This window comes from Myxocyprinus asiaticus, chromosome 11 (assembly GCF_019703515.2).
Source record: "Myxocyprinus asiaticus isolate MX2 ecotype Aquarium Trade chromosome 11, UBuf_Myxa_2, whole genome shotgun sequence".
NCBI lineage: Eukaryota > Metazoa > Chordata > Actinopteri > Cypriniformes > Catostomidae > Myxocyprinus > Myxocyprinus asiaticus.
Genome location: NC_059354.1, coordinates 23,612,481 through 23,632,477, shown reverse-complemented (window position 1 = coordinate 23,632,477; position 19,997 = coordinate 23,612,481). Strand labels below are relative to the sequence as shown.

The 19,997-nt window shown below is 37.6% G+C and overlaps 2 protein-coding genes across 2 annotated transcripts in view; one reads left to right on the top strand and one right to left on the bottom strand.

Annotated features, from left to right (window-relative positions):
• The window catches only part of LOC127448306 (uncharacterized), a 68,180-nt gene extending 60,014 nt beyond the window's left edge, over positions 1-8,166 (top strand). The window contains exons 5-8 of the mRNA XM_051710739.1: positions 1,095-1,293; positions 2,029-2,606; positions 3,072-3,217; positions 5,717-8,166. Of these exons, the coding sequence (XP_051566699.1) occupies positions 1,095-1,293; positions 2,029-2,606; positions 3,072-3,217; positions 5,717-6,542 (1,749 nt within the window). The 3' untranslated portion in view covers positions 6,543-8,166. The remainder of the gene's footprint in view (positions 1-1,094; positions 1,294-2,028; positions 2,607-3,071; positions 3,218-5,716) is intronic.
• Positions 8,167-8,891: 725 nt separating this feature from the next.
• LOC127448314 (translin-like) lies at positions 8,892-12,489 on the bottom strand. Its single transcript, XM_051710755.1, has 6 exons — positions 12,253-12,489; positions 11,915-12,008; positions 11,731-11,827; positions 11,512-11,627; positions 11,349-11,428; positions 8,892-9,611 (listed from the first exon to the last, which is right to left on the bottom strand). The coding sequence occupies exons 1-6, from the start codon at positions 12,316-12,318 to the stop codon at positions 9,381-9,383; spliced, it is 684 nt and encodes a 227-aa protein (XP_051566715.1). The 5' UTR covers positions 12,319-12,489; the 3' UTR covers positions 8,892-9,380.
• Positions 12,490-19,997: the final 7,508 nt, after the last annotated feature.

Genomic DNA, 19,997 nt, shown 5'->3' with positions numbered 1-19,997 from the left:
AAAGAGCACCTTCTGAGATTTTACTCCTCAAGGTCCCTCCAGGAAACAGCACTCCAAAAGGTATTCCTTCTGATCTGAAAATGGAAATTCTAAAGAAATTAATAGTAATATTGAAATATATGTATAAAATCAATTACCACTCATATGAGATGAAGAGTTCAGTCATATCATTAACCTTATAAAAGCTGTTTTATTCTACATGGGGCGGGGGCACCATCATGGGGGCAGCCATGTTAGGATCACATGACCAGTTGAATACTACTTGCTTGATCTCAGTAACGTCCCTGTTATTGGACACTTTCATTCATGGATTAAATCAATCCTGGTTTACTGTGCATAGTGAATTTCCACAGTGGCATTGGTAACTGAAAACTACTGTGTTTGAATGATGCAGCTTCCAGGCCACTAGTTGTCACTGTAAGCTAATCTAAGTTACTTCGAAAAATTACTGAGTGCACCTTTAAAGTAAACATGCAACCCAGTTTACTTCCGTAATGTGACGCATTTCTTTGTAAAACAGGATATTTATTGAGAAAAATATTTTTTTTTCCATCCGCAATTGATTGGATCATGAAAAGTGGTCTCGATGTGACAGGTGGTTGGAGGGGAGGGCTTGGTGACATCAGCCGTAAAAGAAATTGCACCTATGAATCATTTACAATAAAACCCAGAAATGTGTATTTATAAAATACTTAAATTCTGATTTTATGTTTCTGCTCAGTATGCAAGTTTTGAATGGAGGCTGGGTTTCCAAAGCCCTATTTCTAACCAGAAAAGAGATGTCCTTGGGGTCTGCCAATAACCTTTGCATGAAAACCCACTAGCGGATATATAAATATTATTTATCCATTTACTACAACAATTTATTAAAAGCCATGGTAATGTAACGCCCCCTTTGGATGCACTGTTAAAGCAGTCACTCTGATCGATGTCAGAAACAGTTAATTAGTGGTTCCATTAATTCTGATGTGTTTAGAGATGATCAAATGTGTCCTCTTTGAGGTTGTACATGGTTTAACTCTCTTATTACTGAAACACAGGAATGGTTTGTAAGATGGTCATGGATGATTGACAGATCTCCATCCTATCGGCAGGTTTCTGGAGTGGGCTACAGACGCTCCAGCTCAGACGTGGCCTATGAGCCGGCCGAGTCAGTGAGGGCCCAGCGTGAGTGCCGCCTGAGGCCCCACTACAGCGACCCTATGCCCACAGATGCTGCCAAGCGCAAGCAGCTGGAGATGAAGATTGCAGCAGCGGCACGTTTGCACATTCACCGCAGAGAGAGGGACAGTGGTAAGACAAACACAGCGTAAAACCTTTACAAAACTCCCAACTGCAATTTAGAGCTCACCTCTTAGTTTTGTACTCACAAAACTCCATACAAAACAATCCCCAGACTTGCCTGCAACCCAAGGGGATCTCTTTAGATACATTACTGTGAGATGATGCTTTTACTTAAAGCTGCCCTTAGGTGGCTCTTATTTTATCACATGCATGACCTCTACCTTAAGGACTCACTGCTTTTATCTTTCCACATCATAGCACCCGTACTCAGTGTCCATTCTTTGTTTTATTTTTATTCTGACCAATGGAAGACAAGGGAAACATGTTTGGGAAACCTGTTCAATTATTTGCTGACCTGTTTTTATTACTGATTTTTGCAATTCTGTTTGGTGTCCCTAGAGGCACAGAAACTACACACTTATTTAAATCCCCTCTCGTACATCTACTGTTTTTTTTTTTTTTTTTTTTTTTTTTATTAAGTCACATTGTACATACAACAAAAAAAGAAACACACTGTATCATTAATAATATCACAAAATATTATAATAAATAAAAAAATGTAAAAAAAAATATATCTATATATATATATATATATATATATATATATATATATATATATATATATATATATATATATATATAAACTAACAACAAAAAACCAAGAACATACCTGTACATACAAAAAAAAACAAGAACATACATATAAATAACCTTGTACCTCCACTGTTTGTTTTCTCTCATTAGTGCCGAGCACAAGCAGGGGCTGCTCGGAGCCCAGAGGGGAGGAGAGAAGCAGGAGTCTGGGTGTGACCCGGACAGCACAGCACCGCTGGAGTACAGTCAGCAGCTTGAGTGCAGACAGTGGTGTGGTGGGGTTGAGCGATGAACGTGAAGAAGAGGAAGAGCCCCGGCGTGCCCGTCACAGCGCTGGAGCTGAAGTAGAACGCGTGGACAGTGGCATCGGTCCTGGTTTGGCTCGGGGCTGGAGGAGACCCTCACCATCTCTCAGGACCTGGGAGGTTCAGCAGCCCTGCCCAGACTGCGGTCACAAAAAGGGGGCGCATGGGGAAGGCATGTGCGAGCGCTGCTCTAAGCTCCGCACTGAGCGCAAAGAGGCCATTTTGGAGTTTCTCAACACTGAGTCGAGTTATGGAGAGGACCTGCGCATTATCAAGGAAGAGTTCTACTGCCCCATGCAGAGCGCAGGGCTGCTTACAACTGAGCAGCTGGCTGTGGTCTTCAGCAATGTTCAAGAACTCATTGATGTGAATGACAGGTTCACAGAGCACCTGCAGGACAGCATTGATCAGGCTTTTGATCAGGTAAGGAGCACCACTGATAGACCGATTTGGCCTGGCCAATTAGTAAGCCAACATTTAGCCATTTTGAAAATTATTGCCGTTTACTCGTATATCCGTGCAATTAAATAAGTGTTTGTTCTCTCTTGTGTCAGTTCCAAAACTGACAGACAACCTTTTTAATGGATAATGCAGACTTTGCACATCATCATCATTTATCAGTATTTTGCCATTAAATTTGCAATCGGACATCTTGCTCACTAGATATTACCATTGGAAAAACTCACATCGGTCAATCACTTCCATGACTTAAAATGTTTATAATTCATTATAACAGATATTGAAATTAGCATTAAGGTTAGAAGTTTTTAAAAACATTCAGCAATCAGTTTTTTTGTAAAATGCATGCTTTGCTCTGAATTGAGTGTTTAAACAGTACAAATATACAAGCCAGGCAAACTAAAATGAATGCTGACTGCTTCCATACAGGGTGATGAGGATCTGCAGACTGTGTGCATTGGAGAAATATTCCTGGAGTTTGTCAGCATGCTTCCAGCCTTTCAAACCTACTGCCTGCAGCAGTCCACATCTGTGAATATGCTCAACACACTTGAGAAAGAAAAGGAGCTTCTTAGGTACAAAGAAACACTATTACACACATTAATCACTGTTAGGGTATTGCTTGAAGATTTCCAATATCATTCAGTATCACTTATAAAGATTGTGAAGACTGTTAAAGTAAATGTTCACCCAAAAATGGAAATGCTGAGTTATTATGTTATTGTGTTGTGTCATTCCAAGTCTGTGTGCTGTTCTGTCAGGACCACTTCCGTCAAATGAAAACTAACTTGAATACTTGGATGAATACTTTATTGATTTGGACACGATTTAAGCATCTGTTGGTGTTGGCGGCATGATTCTGTTCTGGGCAAACTCCCCGCCCATGCAGCCATGCATGGATGGAGCAGGAAGAGCAGCGAATAAAACCCCCCAGTGGTAACAGAACAGATCCAGGAGAATTTTTACAAGAATCTAAAATATTTCTGATAGAACAACATGGTACACTTGTTTATTTGCATAATAGATTAAATGGACACTTAATAGAACTTCAAATACAGTATCTCAGTTGGTAAATCAAGAACAAGATGCAATATACACTGAAAATAGGAATTCCAAACTGGCAATCGATTATAGTCTGAGAGCACAGAACAACAAGACAGATTTAGTGAAAACTAAAAGGCAAAGTTGTCATACGAGAGGTGAAGCTGGGGATGGAGGAGGGGGTTAAGTGCAGCTTGCATCCATGCGATGGAAAGGCAGCTGAGAGAATGAATAAAGGGAGGACTTATAAAGGACTTTTGATTGGAGTCTGAATTGTATTGGTAGACGTCATGATCAGCTGACTAACGTGACCTGCTTGAACTGACCCTGCACTTGATTTGTGTTCTCAGTGAAACACAAAAGGTGAATTTAGAAGAATCTTCACAAAGCTTTTCCATACTATGACAGTTCATAGTGACCACATGCTGTCAAGCACCTAAAATGACAAAAATGCATGAAAATGCAATCCACAATATGAAGCTGCATAAAGATTCTTCAAAGTTCTTTCTTTGTGATCCACAGAAAAAATAACAGTGTATAGGATGTATGTATTTCAAATGTTTTATTCAGACATTGATTGCAGTGACAATCAGGGCCCATATTCACAAATAAAATCTTAAGGCTAATAGTACCTCCTAATTCAGAAATTTAGGAGCAACTTTTAAATATTATGGGCTTGCCACTCCTTATTTTAGGTATATATTTCATGTAAGAGTAACTCATTGAGCATTTTAATGCTAAAAGTAGCTCCTAAATCCCAAGACAACTTAGAAGTCGTCTTGAGGACTCCTAAATCCCTAGGAGTGAATCGCAAACAATCCAAAGCATGGCTGCTGTCGTCAGTCCATGATGCAGTCGAGTCAGTATTACAATATATTACATGCATATATAATTATAATAGAATATTACAATGCCATTGACCTTTTAAAAATCGTGAAAGGGTTTTCATTGCAGTAAACTTAGTTAGGGATGCAATTACCTCTCCCAGGAGCCAATTTGACCCTATTACATCAGAGATAAAGATTTTGAATGATATATTATTAGAATCAATAGTCTACTGTTTGGGGTGAAGCATTGTGAGATAAAGATTTCTTTATTTTATATAAAAAGGCTACATTGAACGATAGCACAAAAAAAATTGTGTATGATTACAGTTACACAGAACGAATGAACCAATTACTTGTGGCAGATGTTTGTTGCTTAAAGTCCACAATCTCTGCATTTGACTGAGACTGAAGAGAGTTCCACAGTTTCTCACACTCTTTGATATTTCGCAAAATCAAAGGAAATGGCACTTTGATGTGAATTTTTTTCCCCCATGCTTTCTTTTTCACATTAACGGTGATGCCGCTTCCAAATTTCCCTTTAATTATGTGTTTCCATCACTGTAATTTGAGCTAGAAACCACAACCTTCCTTTGTCTTTTCTTTGGTGCAGGTTCTGTATTATCCTTTGGTATTCTATGCTTGTAGTCTTTTTTAAAGCTGGTTTATAAATAAATAAATATAATAATATACACTTCCCACTCTGTCTATAAAGAATTTACCAACAAATATCAGTTCCCTGTCTACCAATCACGTTGGGATATTTAAGAGAGCTTGTTTATTGAATGTGACCTCATCCATTGCAACATGGTCAAATCCAACTTACTCTTATCTTAAGATTTTCTTAGTGTTCCTGTGGCTCAACTGAGAAAAAAAAAAAAAAGATTTCCTTTGTAAAACTTGCTCTTTGTAGTTTTGTGAATAGCTTTTAAAAACTCCTAGCTAGGAACTCTTTCAAGAACTCCTAGTGGTAAGATAAAAATCTTTGTGAATCCGGGCCCTGATATGTAGAACATTACTTTGCAAACTCCTATTGGATTAGAAAGGAAGTCTTAATTCATTCAACTCTACTTTAAGAAGGTGACAGTCACAGTTTTGGATCTTTAGTAAATGATACCAAACTTGTTTATATAATATATATACTTAAATCTAAGGTCTCTTGAGTCTAAGAAGTTTAAAGTATGCTTTTCCTCCTTTATTGTCCCTCAGGATATTCCTTGACGTGTCCCAGAATGACAACACGGCGCTTAGGCGGATGAATCTACGCTCCTTCCTCATGGCACCACTTCAACGTGTGACCAAGTACCCGCTGCTGTTGAGTCGTATCAGCAAAGCCACCAGCGAGTGTCACCCTGATTACTCACGTTTAAAGGAAGCCAAGAGCCGTGTGGAGTCCCATCTCGAGCACATCAACATGAAGACCAAACAGGAGGGCATCACCACGTGGTCCTTGCGCTCTTTCCGGCGTGACAGCCGCAAGAACCGCGAGGTGATCAACATTGAGATGCGAGAGCTGTCCATGAAGACTGTGGGCTGGACTCGGGAGAGCACACGCTTCATCATGGAGGGGCCTCTCCAGCTGGCCCAGCCTGCTGACGGCCAGTGGCTTAAGAAGGGGTGTAAATCTCTCAAATTCCAGAATATTCAGAGTTTACTCATGGTACGCACACTGCGCACAGCAGAGGTGGTGACTTCAGCTGATGGGTCTCTCAGAGGAGAGCAGTTGGAGACCTTGGAGATGGTGCAGGATGGTGTACTGGTGCTCATCAAAGACAAAAGTAGTGGGAAATTCACTGTGTTACGTGAGCCGATCAGTTTAGCTAACTGTGTGGTATCCGCCGACCCTGACTGTGATGATGCTTTTGAAGTGCTCGATATCCGACGTGAGGCCTTCGTTTTCCGTGCCTCAGACAAACTTCGCACTCAGCAGTGGTTTTGTCAGATCAAGAGATATGCTTGTGATCTGGGATCTTGGAGAAAAAGACGCAACGCTCTCCCTAATATTATGATTAACACGACCCAAAGTCGGTCTTGAGACCGACCATTTAGCAACACCTAAACCTATCCCAGCATAACTCTGATGTAAATAACAAAATTAATATTTTGATGACCGGACAGTATTTGTGTTGGGGAATCGGATCTAATTAGATGTTTCTCCACTAATGGACTTTTACATCGCAAGGTTTTACTGTGATTTAAAAGATGAGTGGAATATTAATATAGACTGCAAGGGGGCACTTTGTATAGCTGGAAAGCAAATAAATGACATTTGACAAAAAAGGGGGAAAAACAATTGTCATGCAAAAAGTAATGCCCTTTGGCATACCTAAATGAGGGCCTTGCTAGGTGCCTCACTGCTGCACTTGTATAACACTGATTGTACAACCAGTTTGCTACTGAGAAGAAAATTTCATAAATGTTTTCAGTTGTGAAATGGTTTCTATGATAAGCATGAGATGAAATGTTTGTGATCGAATGGACTTTCAAGTGAAATCTATAGTAACAATGCACAACAGAATGGAATCTTGTTTGGTGTGAAGACTGAGGTAGAGCTCAATGTTGGTTTTCTGACCTGGTAATTCACTTACCTCTTCCTCTTTTTTTCTGTAAGAAGTTACTCCCATTGCCACAAAAGATCCAGAGGCAGTTTTTGTATATTTATCACTGTGCTGGCCTACAAAGCAGCAATAATCTTCATTGTACCTTGTAGCGACGGTAAAGCTATGTTTTTATTCACAGGTTCTTGTGGGATCAGTAATGTAACAAAACAGTTTTGTTCCGTTTCTCCATCAATGAGGATGCAGTATCGGTCTAAGCATCAAGCCACATTAATGGTTGTGCTGAAACAATCTGTGGCCATACATTAGTAAACCATAAACCACAATTTACAAAATGTTAATGTGAAGGTTTTTATCCCCCCAAAATTATGTAATTTATGATTAAGATGTAGCTTTCCTTTGTAATATGAGGGGGAGGAAATATGTGCCTTTGTTTTATTTGATACTGATTGAGTCACTCATACTACTCAGTTTTCCCCCTTCTTTGCCCTCAAATCAGGCCTTAAGTCAGAATATTGAAAAACTATTCCTTTTCAGTAAGTGCTAAGTTCCAACTGTCCCACTGATGTACAAACCATGCTTTATGACAACTCACTAAATGTTGCCTGTTTTCATTTGATGCACTTTAATATTAAGGTCCTAAAACTGGAGTGAGGATATTGTTCTGCAGTTTAAAAAGCTTTACTGTACTTTGTTTTAAAGATTGTTTGAGCTTTAAGAGAAATATGAACCACAGTTGACTTCAGCAATAGCTATCAACCACATTCACCCTGCAATTGTGACCTCATTGTATGTTTAAAATAGACACTAATAAATTTCACTATTTGGATTTAGGTTTAAACATGAACATTTACTGTTTATCCAGTGGCATCTATACTGTTATCATAGCTTCCACATTACAAAACAGAAAGAGGAATTTCACCCGCAAGAGAACTTTGTCTGAAATTATACTTTAACTGAGACCAATCAAGCTGTAAAATACTGTTTCCGTTCTTATAAAACCTAATTTAATATTCTTGTGTAAAATACTGTGAATTACAATAAAAAAAGCAGCAGTTTCTCTCTTCACTGACTTGCTTTTCTTAAAACATTTTTCCCCAGTGAAATGCTTTATTACATGACATTATTAATTGACGTTTCTCCAATGAGGGTCGAAACCTGGAAGTAACAAATCAATACAGGCATTTAAAATAGAAATTTTAGTTGGGGAAACAAAGAATACAAAGAGTTACAGCTAACAATTACTTGAAACAGTTTTTTTTATTAATACCCAAACAAACATGCACCCACAAAGACGCAACCGCAACCAGAGCAGTCAAAAGAAGCCTGTCAGGATGCTAAAGAACTGAGAATCCACAAACAAAATATGGAAGAACATTAAAGTTGCCATTAAGCCTTGAAAAGTAAAACAGATGCACTGACAGTTTTCGTTTCAAAACATTTGCTTGGAACTTGGAAAGTTTTAGTTCTGCCGGTTGTGTGCAGCATGCAACAATGTAAAATCAGAACCAACAGGGCAGAGAACATACAAACTGACAAGTAATCAATCATGCAGAGCAAGTTACCAAGTGCATTGAGAAGGTCTCCTGATTTTTAACATCATTACATTACAAATTCAAATATCTATGTCTTCATTTGCAGTATCAAAGTAAACATTTAGGCTCAGGAAGTTTATACATTTTTCACATAGGCCCCTGCTAGATAACATTAACACATATTTCAGTCATGGTTATATTCTAGAAAAGTGCTGTGGAACACCCATCAAATGAATCAGTCATCTCAAGTGAATGGCAATCCTGTAGCTTAACATTGTGAAAATGTCTTTATTTATAAAAAAAATTAAAAAAAAAATACACTGACATAGAACTCTGTTTCCCATATCATTCGTCAATTTGTCTCTCACCAAAACTACTGTATTTAAGTGACAGCTCCCCAAACAAAAACAACAACTTTCATCTTATTTGACTGTACAATGATTCACAAGAGTGATGACAGAGACAGAAACAATATTAATAATAATAAAAAAGCACATCCAAGTAAACAGAACAAGCAAACAGAATACATCTGTATGCGAGCATCTCTTAACAGCGGTAAGAAATTGAACATCTCCCCACTAAAACAGACCTGAACGGCTTTCCATCATGGTGAACAAGTGGCTTAAAAGACAAGCCACTATTCAAGGCTGCTTGGGCTTCAAAACCTCCATTCCCTCCTCCTCTGATCACCTGCCCGCTGGCAGGTTTATTTACTCTCCCAGTCATGGAGAATCCCAGCCAGGGTAGCGCCCCGCGGCCTTTTGAGTTTCCCTACTGGCTCTACTTATCACCTTCAGTCTCCTGCTCCTTGGCAAGGCCTCGGATGGAAAGGTCATACACCACCTCCTCTATCTTTTTCACATCATACTTGAGGCCATCATAGCGCTTGCGGAGAGGGTCATTCTTTAAGTTGAGCAGCCGAAAGCCAGAGTCCAGTTCATTGATGAAGTTTGAGATACGAAGCGGCCGTCCATAGTCCCCTGCTGTCACGCTGTTTACTGCCAACCTGGACTAGAAAAAAAAAAAAGGTATGATTTTTTTTTTTTTTTTAAAGGAATATTTCACCCAAAAATGAAAATTCTCTCATGATTTACTCACACCCATGCCATCCCAGATGTTTATGACTTTCTTCTGCAGAACACAAATAAAGATTTTTAAAATAATATTTCAGCTCTGTAGGTCCATACAATGCAAGTGAATGGGTGCCAAAATCTTGAAGCTCCAAAATTCACACAAAAGTAATCCATATGACTTCATTAGTTAAATCCATATGTTCAGACACAATATGATAGGTGTGGGTGTGAAACAGATCAATATTTAAGTCATTTTTTATCATAAATTCTCCTCTTTGCCCAGTAGGGGGCGATATGCGTGAAGAATGTGAATCATCAAAAACATAAGAATAGGAAAGTGAAACTGAAGTGAAGATTGACTGAGCAGGGAGGAGAATTTATAGTAAAAAAAAAAAAAAAAAAAAAAAAAAAGGACTTGCATTTTGATCTGCTTCTCACCCACACCTATCATATCGCTTAAGACATGGATTTAACCACTGGAGTCATCTGGAGTACTTTTATGTTGCCCTTATGTGAATTTTGGAGCTTCAAAATTTTGGTACTCATTCACTTGTATTGTATGGACCTACAGAACTGAGATATTCTTCTAAATATCTCCGTTTGTGTTCAGCAGATTGGATGGCATGAAGGTGAGTAAATTATGAGAATTTTCATTTTTGGGTGAACTATTCCTTTTAGTTCCATTTAGTTTACTCCACTGAGATTAGCAATTTTGTTTAGCTATTTTCCACTCTTGACATGATTTCTTGTATCAGTGAGAGACTTAAAAAAAATTATTAGTAAAAATCTTTGTCTAGAAATGGCACAGGTATTAAAAAATGATTAACATAGGAACAATATTAGAAACTTTTCATTCCTTCAGAAGACTTGGAATATGCACAAATCACACTGACCACTTGTATGATACTTTTGGGTCCATTTTTAAGCTTTACAAACTAGTGTCTAATTTCTGTGCCAATTGCACCAAAGAACAGAACTGCAAAATGATCTTTGTTTTCAAACTGCTTTCTGAATATGAACAAACAGATAGTGGCACCCCAAACTTATACCACTGGTTGTCAACGTTGCTGCAATCGGGCTGGATGGCCGCTCAAACAGGAATTTTATAGCACCACAGAGACAGTGTTTAAAGTTTGAGAAAATTAACCTACGAATGGCTACCTTATAATTGTCCCTACATATTACAGTGGGATAGAAAAAAATATTTTAACAGAAAAAAAATAACACTTTTTACACACTATCCACTTTTCATTGTATTGAGAAGATGGATCTGGGACATTCATTAAAACATCTGTGTGTTCCGTATAAAAATGAAAGCCATATGGGTTTGGATCGTTATACGGGTTAGTAAATAATGACAATTTCCATTTTTGGGGAAACCATTCCTTTAAAACGAAACAGACCTAAATGAAATCCACATAAAAATTGGCATTACGTATTAAGTATTATGGCATTTTGCAACCTGCATTTTTTTTGGAGGACTGTAAATATCATTCACAGAAATACAATTTAATCTGTACGATTTGTTTCAGGAGAAGGTTGGAGGGACCTGAATGAGGGAATGTGTAAATGCACATCTGCAATATTTGCGAAAATATCACAAAAGTGTGCAACAGTCTGGCTGTCTGAATTATTTTGAGCAAAGTTAAATTGAAACACAGTGCAAAACTCTTACCAGCTCACTGGCCAAAATAAGAACTCCAGCTAGGTAGTCTTCAACATCCAAATGAAAGCCTTTTTCTCTGTCAACTTCAACTGCAAAATAAGGGGGTAATATTAATCTATGGTAGTTTTACACAATGTTTAAATTTACACTTCAGACAAGCACAATACATTACTGGCAAGTATGTTTGCCACTTCCTCGCGTGTGACCAAGGACTCGCTTTCCAAATATACCACAAACGCTGCAAGAAAGGCAAGACGCTGAAGAACAAATCTCCAATGCTCGTGATACCTAAGGAAAGGTGAAAGGCCAATTTTGGGGGCTAGAAACACAACCATCATTGGGAAAAAGTACAATAAATAAATAAAATCGCTCATGTGATATGTGCACTAACCGATAGTACTGTTCCACAGGGAACTTTGTTTTCAGCTCTCCAGTGTGAGTTCTAACAGTGCAGAACAGTTCTCTGGCCTTCAGGCATTTGCAAGGAACTGGAATAGGGAATAAGAACTCGTTATAAAGACTTATAAAGATCTTGTAGATCAATAACACAGGGTAAGTATTGCAACTTGTCTTACTGTCTTTGAATCCAGTAGGTTGGTGGACACTTTGAAGAACAGTTAGGATCTCTCTCGCCGTCTGCTCCAGGACCTGGACTACTTTTCTTATGTCCTAAAAGAACAAAAAGATGAATCAGCCAAGAACTCATATAATTTAGAAAGCAAGCAAGAAAAAAAGATGAGGAGAAGTTTCTATCAAGACGGTGCAATCTGTTGCACTTTATGTATAATTCAATGTTCTCTGATGTTATTGTTGGAAATGAGCAGTGTTTTACATAGCTTAAGTTTTGCAATAGCAGCAGTACGTGACATTTCAAACGACAAGATTGCATACCGATTTTAAAAAGCCAATTTACCTCTCGAATATCTTGGTCAGCACTTAAAAAGCCTTGGATGTAGCTAAACATTTCGGTTACAGACATCGTCAAAGGTGTTTGATTTGTGCGCCGTTGTTCTTTATGTTAACTCACTGCTGCAGAAATGTACTGTTTTGATTTATGTTTGGATTTAGATAAGTAATTAATTTTCGTGCCCGCGAACCAAATATCAGCAGCTATTCGAGTCATCAGCGTGGACATCGGTCCTTCCACCACTATCCGTCGCATTATAATGACGTATGATGTCTAGAAGGTAACCCTACGATTGCAAATGGTCTCGCGAGAGACATGTGTGACGTTCACATACTGTTTACTGTGTTTATTTGGAGTCAAAATAAAAAAAAAAAAACCGCACCTACCCCTAAAACTCCTTAATATCTAAATACCCCTAAATGTAATTCTAACCTTAACCTAAGTAACAGCGAATGAGACTCTCGCGAGATTTTGGATTATGTAGGCCTACCTTCTAGACCCAGCCCTCTTCATGCAAGTTCCCGTTACAAAGGCCATCTACTGGCGGTCCATAAAATGTCAACAGCATCTCCACACTGTGATTCAGTTCTAACTGAGAATTCAAAGGCCTTATCACACAGAAACATACTAACTCTTGAATCCTAGTAATCTGTAGTAGCCTAAATCATGTGGCCAACTCAAATAGTAAAGAAAGCAAAAAATCATAGCTAGCAACACCAGAAAATCAGTAAGCACCTGAAGAGGTTTTTGGTAACACTTCATTTACCAGAGTACAGAATATATATATATATATATATATATATATATATATATATATATATATATATATATATATATATATATATAGGCTCATCTTTTTATGCATACTTTACAGAAGTGAAATTTTACCCATTTTAATCACAAAGAGGAGTTTAAAGGATCGCCTTAAGAATTTATTTACTCAAAATGTATCTTATAGTCATCCTTGATGTCTCTCTCTATCCTTTTCAAACTCTTAGTTTATCTTATGTCCACTATTTAGAGCACTTGACCAATTTAAACTGTCTTACAGACCATACATGGTTTTTAATTCATAACTGTGTAACGGAAGCCAGCTGGTACGTGCTATGCACGTGGAGCTATAAAATACCTGGAGAAAGCTATCCGTTAGCATCCCCATTCATCTCTATGACTGTGCTCAGCTTGCCCAGGGTCCCCTGAAAACTAGCGGCAGCCATCTTTGTTAATCCGGGATCGGGTGTCACGTGAATGATCACTCGTCTATGAGAATAGATCAGGGAAAATATAAATCAATTTCACGCTTTTAGATCCCTTCAGATACAATCCATCAGCGGATTACGATGTGCTGTAATGTAATTAAATAATTTTAATTGAAATGGTTCTTGGAAAAAAATTTATTTCGTCATAAAACGTTGGTGGAATGACCTTCCCAACACCATCTGTGAAGCTGACTCACTTTCTGTCTTCAAAAAACGACTAAAAACACATCTTTTCCATGAGCACTTAACCAGTCACTAATTAAAAAAAAAACAAAAAAACATTCTTGTTGCACTTTAATCTGTTTTGAATACTATTCTGATGCTAGTGAAACTTTGTAATATGACACTATTTGTGCCACTGTCTCCTTAAGATGTTTAGCTTATGTTTTCCTCTTTTGTAAGTTGCCTTGGATAAAAGTGTCTGCCAAATGAATAAATATAAATGTAAATGTAAATGTAAAACACAGCTATTTTCTATGGAGAAATATGCTTTTTGCCATCGGATGGTGTAGTTCCATTATCTACCAGCAGGTGCTAACAGGGAACTGCTAACCAGCCAATTCCTGACCCCCTGGCTGTGCAGCCTGTGTAAACCTCACTCCCCTGGCCTCAAGAGGCGACTAGCCACTAATGCTAGAGCAGAGGTTGGTAACGGGGTGGTACCGCCCCCCAGGGGGTGTTCAAAGGATGCTAGGGGGCGCTGAGAGCAAATTAGTAGAAAAGGGGGGTGTTAGGTTACATATGGGGGGTGTTTATCAGTCTTTATCAAATCAATCTTCAAGTTCCTCTTTGCTTTAAAATGTTTATCTAGACTTGGAGTATATCAGTTGGTTTTCAATTACACAGGTTGGTACGCATTTGTACCGCGGATCATCTGATTCTGAAGTCTAGCGATGCATCTGAAGTATCTGGTTTAGCAGCGTCAAATAAACAGGCGGAGGCACAACATCGGCTAATACAGCTGTATGGCTCTGTAGATGGATACGGCTCAATGGACAGAGCAGCCTGAGCACAAAGCTCTTAAAGCTCGAGCTCTTAAGGCCGAAACATACTTCACACAAGTACGCAGACGCGAGCGCTTGGCCATCGCATGGCCAACGCGTGGTCCTGTTGTACATACATTATGTGCACTCTTGCGTTGCTCTGGCAATTACAAACCTCAGACCACAAAGCAATAGATTTTTTAGGCATGACCACGAAACCAGTGTTGTGCCTAATTCCGACTGCCCGGCTGAAGCCAGCCCCCCTTTAGCGTGCACGCGCACTGTACCGCCGTGCTTCCACTAGATGGCAGTAACAAAAGTAGGAATTTCGTCTTCACCCAACCCATCCGAAAGTTCAGTTAGGATGACAAGTTATACATTTTCCAGTAGATGGCAGCACAGACTCTGAAATTTAATTCAACGGATTTCAAACGTCATTTCCCTACGAAACAGTTATCTGTGTTTCCACACAAGTCGATTCTAGGTCTTTTTTGTCTGCTATTTGAATGTTAAATCACTAGCCTACACTAAGGTGTCACATGCTTTACAAAAGAAAATTAGTTTGTCAGTCTGACTCACTCAACTCTTGTAATGTTAGTGTTGTCCATATGAACACATAAGTGTATTTAATTTGCATGATAATGAATAATGTTACGGGTATTATATCTAAAACACTTCTTAAAATTGTACATGTAGTAGATGTAGTAAGGCTCTGTAATTGGTTCTTGGTGGAAATAAATAATATAGCCTAGCTTTATTTCTAATGCACCTTTCAGCATTTAAGCAAAATGTTTTTAACAAATTAATAAGAGAAATCTACATAAATGAATAACAAAAACAACATAAACACACATGAATTCATATATATATATATATATATATATATATATATATATATATATATATATATATATATATACATATATTTATATATATTTATATTTATATATATAGTGTCTTAATATTCAAGGGGGTATTAAATGGGCAGGGTCATTGCCTGATTTCTGCCTCCATCATTCTTCAGAATGAAAAGAAAGGTTTAGTGTACTGACACAAGCATCACTGTTTGTCCCATAACATATTCTATTTACTCTAAACAGTTTTTCTTCTTGGTTATTTTGAAAACGTTTTAGCATACAGTAAGTGCACACACACACATCCCAAGTCAACCCACACAAATGTTATTCTTGATAATTTACCAGGTTTATTCAAAGGACCTGATGGAGATGTTTAGTTTACCATCGCACTACATTAAATATGTTGGCTTGATTATTTCTAAAATTGATTGTGGTACTAATTATACATTTGTACAGTACAATCAAACATATTAATCAATTTAGGGAATCTAGTTTTGTGACTCTTGGGGAAAAAAATGACAATATTTTTTACTTACAAAAACTGGATAAAAAGAAAAGAGTATTACATAAACTTTTTTACTTATCTAGCATAAAATTAAACTTTATTTTTATTCATTCAAAATGTGTTTATAGGTAAATATTGAATTGCACAGATATATCTTCACCTATGTGTCATTGGAAGTTAAGTTATAATTGTATTTGGTCATAAAATGAACCACTTTATCTTAAACGTAGCTAAATATCTTACATGTAGATGGCTGGAATCAGCATTGTCCCCTCCCCCTTTGTTCATAAATAAGACCTGCCAAACAGAGTATACTGAGTAGTGCTGTATTGGAGTACAGTGGTAACGCAGCAAATAGTGCCCTACTCATGCAAGTTTGAACTGTCATTATCAGTATAAGCATAAAAACATGGTAGCAAAAGTTCCTCCAGTTTTGTTAGCTTTGATTCAGTCAAAAAACGTAAACAATTTAACATGACAAATAAATGAATTACTGTTCTTAACTGTTAGGAAGCCAGACCGACAGATTACTAGACAGATTGCTTATTGCAGATTTATACAGTCATATTTACAAAATAACAAAAATTGCCAAAAATTAAGTGCTATATTGTCACACATATTTGAAAAGTGTATGATTTTATAAGAAGGGGAAGGTGGATTAAGATGTCCACTGAACCTTCTCAACATATCTAATAAGAAGTTATGTTGTGTTTTTTTTTTTTTTTCAAACAATTTGTTTTATCAGCTGATTCAGCCATGCCTGTTTTGCCCAAGCTTTCAGATTAGAGCTCCAGAGAGAAGCCCCATTATAGCCCACTTAAAAAACAAACAATTAAAAAAGCAAATAAATTATAAAATATTTTAATTGATATAATAAAAAATGAATTCAGTCAAATTTAATAGTATTTAACATTGGTTACCAATAGTAATAGTACCAATAATACTACTTTTAATAAATGTTATCAAATTGCATATAACTGCATAATGCATATTACTACATCCTTTTATTTTAAGGCTCCAGACTGCAGCTTAGTATTAATAATGTGCATTTACATTGAAACATAAGCATACAATCAAACAATTAGGCAATTAATTATGACAGATTGAAACAGATCTAATAGTTAAATGTATTGTCTCTATTTGTCTAGTTTGTACAGAGGAATGTCATGTTATACATTCTTGATGCTTTAATCCATTTATTATTACTACCACTACTACTAATAATAATTAATTTATTAGACTTGCAGATGGTGAGCTCTACTATACTATATATAAAGGCACTTCATGTAAACTCAAAGTGAAGGTTGTTTGTGGTGCAGAGGATGCAAACAAACTTTTTTTGGAGTTCCATGCTAGCAACATTGGTGCACATTGTGGACAGAAAAACCCCAAAGATGCTATATCAAAAAGATTTTACTGGCCAGGGATGTCAGTAGATCTTGACAAATGGGTAAATTACACTATTCAAAATGTTTGTATTTTTATGAATTGTTAATCTTTATTCTATCTTGTAAATGTAAGCTGTTCTTTTTATTCAGGTGGCTGAATGTGTGTCATGTCAGGCTGCCAAAGCATCAATTAAATGTACAAGAAGTACAATTTACACCTATACATGTAAACTGTCTCTCTCTCTGCTTCTTTCTTTCTTTCTGCACCACCACCAATTGACATTCATAATGCTCTAATAAATTATATACATATTTCTTTCAAGGTTACACAGCCCTATGAACTTTTGGGTATGGATCTGATTGGGAAACTCTCCCTCACAGACAGTGGCCATCAGTAAATATGCGTAATGATTGATTACTTGACCAAATGGCCACAGGCATATCCACTTCGATCTAAGTTGGCAGAGGAGGTCACAAACTGCATTACGTTTTAAATTTTTTTTTTTTTTTGATCAGTTTGAGGCACCAAAACATATACTCACAGATCAAGGGAGGGAGTTTGTTAATCAGGTAAGTTGAAGTTGTACACTGCTCTACAATAATAGCATATACAAGTGGTAAATGTAACTCCAAATGCTTTTTTTTTTTTTTTTTTTTTTTTAATATATAATTTTACCAGAATTAATAATACAATTTTGTAATGACAGATCAACAAAAATGTGTCAAATTCTCGGAATCAAAAGGAGTTTGTGCTCACCTTATCCGCAGACTAATGGTCTTGTTGAAAAGATGAATGGGACAATGCAGAGGTACTGTACTATAATTATACATCCGATTTTATACATAGGTACTTTGCTGTATTGGCATTTGGACCAAAATGATACAAAACTAATGTTATATTTACACTATGGATGTTAAAACCATTTTAATGTATTAAAAATTGTATTAGGCTTTCTGCAAATTAGTTTAAAAAAAAAAAAGCAGTGGGATAAACATCTCGATGCTGTCATGTTCGGACTGAGGACCAAAAAAAAGATGACCACAAAGTTTTCCCCCTTTTACATGATGTTTGGTCGTGAGGCACGATACCCATCTCAGGTCCCTGAACATTATAGGGTGGGTGTGCATTGTCTTTTTTGTTGTTTTGTTTCTTTGTCTTGCATTCAATGTGAACTTATCTATATGAATTTGAGATGCACAGATATTTTAAATTAGAAATCAAGGAAATACATTTTCTTTTTTCAGATCGACAGCACTGTTGAAGCTGTCAGGGGGATTGAAGAAATGACAGAGGGTGTCTGTAAAGGGGTTATAAGGGAAAGGAGGCGGCGAGAACCGGCTTGGCAATATAAATAATAGTTTAATAATAAACTTAAACAAAAGCACACAAACACAAACAGGGCAGCTGCCTGTAATTCTCTCTCTCCCTGGAACTGCTGTCTCCGGTCGCCTTTATCCCTCGCTCGCCTCATCAGGCTGATTGGAGTCCGGGCGTGCGTCATTCCGGCCCGGCCCTCCTCCGCGCTACAGTGTCCTAAAACTTGATAAAGTTATTCAAACTACCCTGACCCACACTGCTCAGGTCCAGAAACGAATGACAAAATTCTAAATTCTCTGTGGGTGACAGGGTGTGGAGGTTGAATGTTTGGAGCCAGCAGAGAAAAGGAGGAAAACTGGATCCAAATTTTCTAGGCCCTTACACTGTTGAAACCATAGAAGGGAAGAGTGCTGATCTGGCAGATGAGAGAGGGGTCATTTTTCCAAAAATAAATATTGACCACTTGAGGCTGCATATTGAGGAGACTCCACGCATTCCTCACAAGATTGTATCTGGGACGTCCACTGCAACACCTGCATCATAAAACATCTCTGCTGCATCACCTGTAACCTTAGGTGCAAATGTGTTATCAACCACCACAGCATCATCAGTGCCATCACCCAGCACCTCCGCATCATCAGTGCCATCACCCAGCACCTCAGCATCATCAGTGCCATCACCCACTACCTCAGCATCATCAGTGTGATTACCCACCACCTCAGCATCATCAGTTCCATCATCCACCATCACAGCATTATCAGTGCCATCACCCACGTGTTTTTAGCGCCACTTTTTGACTAAAGTAGTGGGGTCAGTTTCACTTACCTGGTACATAGATAGTTCTCATCAAGCTGGACAACTTTCAACAGGATTCATGTGACTGGCATCAAATTTGGGCAACATTAGGCCAAGATATTGTAGATGCTAAATTGTGAACAGGTTTTTGATATATTGAAATGTGTTGCGATGGCGAGGCAATATACCTTAATGGCATAAATATGACAAATGTGGGTATGGTGGGTCAAGACCATAGTGCCTCCTGCTCATGAGATGCTTCATATAGACTTTGAAAAAACAACCCCTCTTTTATATATATATATTATATAAATAAGAAGGGTTGTTTTTTTCAAAGTCAATATGAAGTGTCTCATGAGCTGGAGGTAAAAATATAATTGTGCCACCATATTTATTTATTATAAAACGAAAATGTAATAAAAAAAAAAAGGTTTTAGAAATTGATGACTTGGACCAGATAATAAAGAAAAGCAGCCAATAAGTGCCCAACGTAGATGGGAACACCTTCAATACTGTTTAAAAAACATCCCAGGGTGATACCTCAAGAAGTTGGTTGTGAAAATGTTAAGAGTACATGTCTGCAGATTCTAGGCAAAGGGTGACTACATTGAAGATGCTAAAATATAACACAGTTTTGATTTATTTT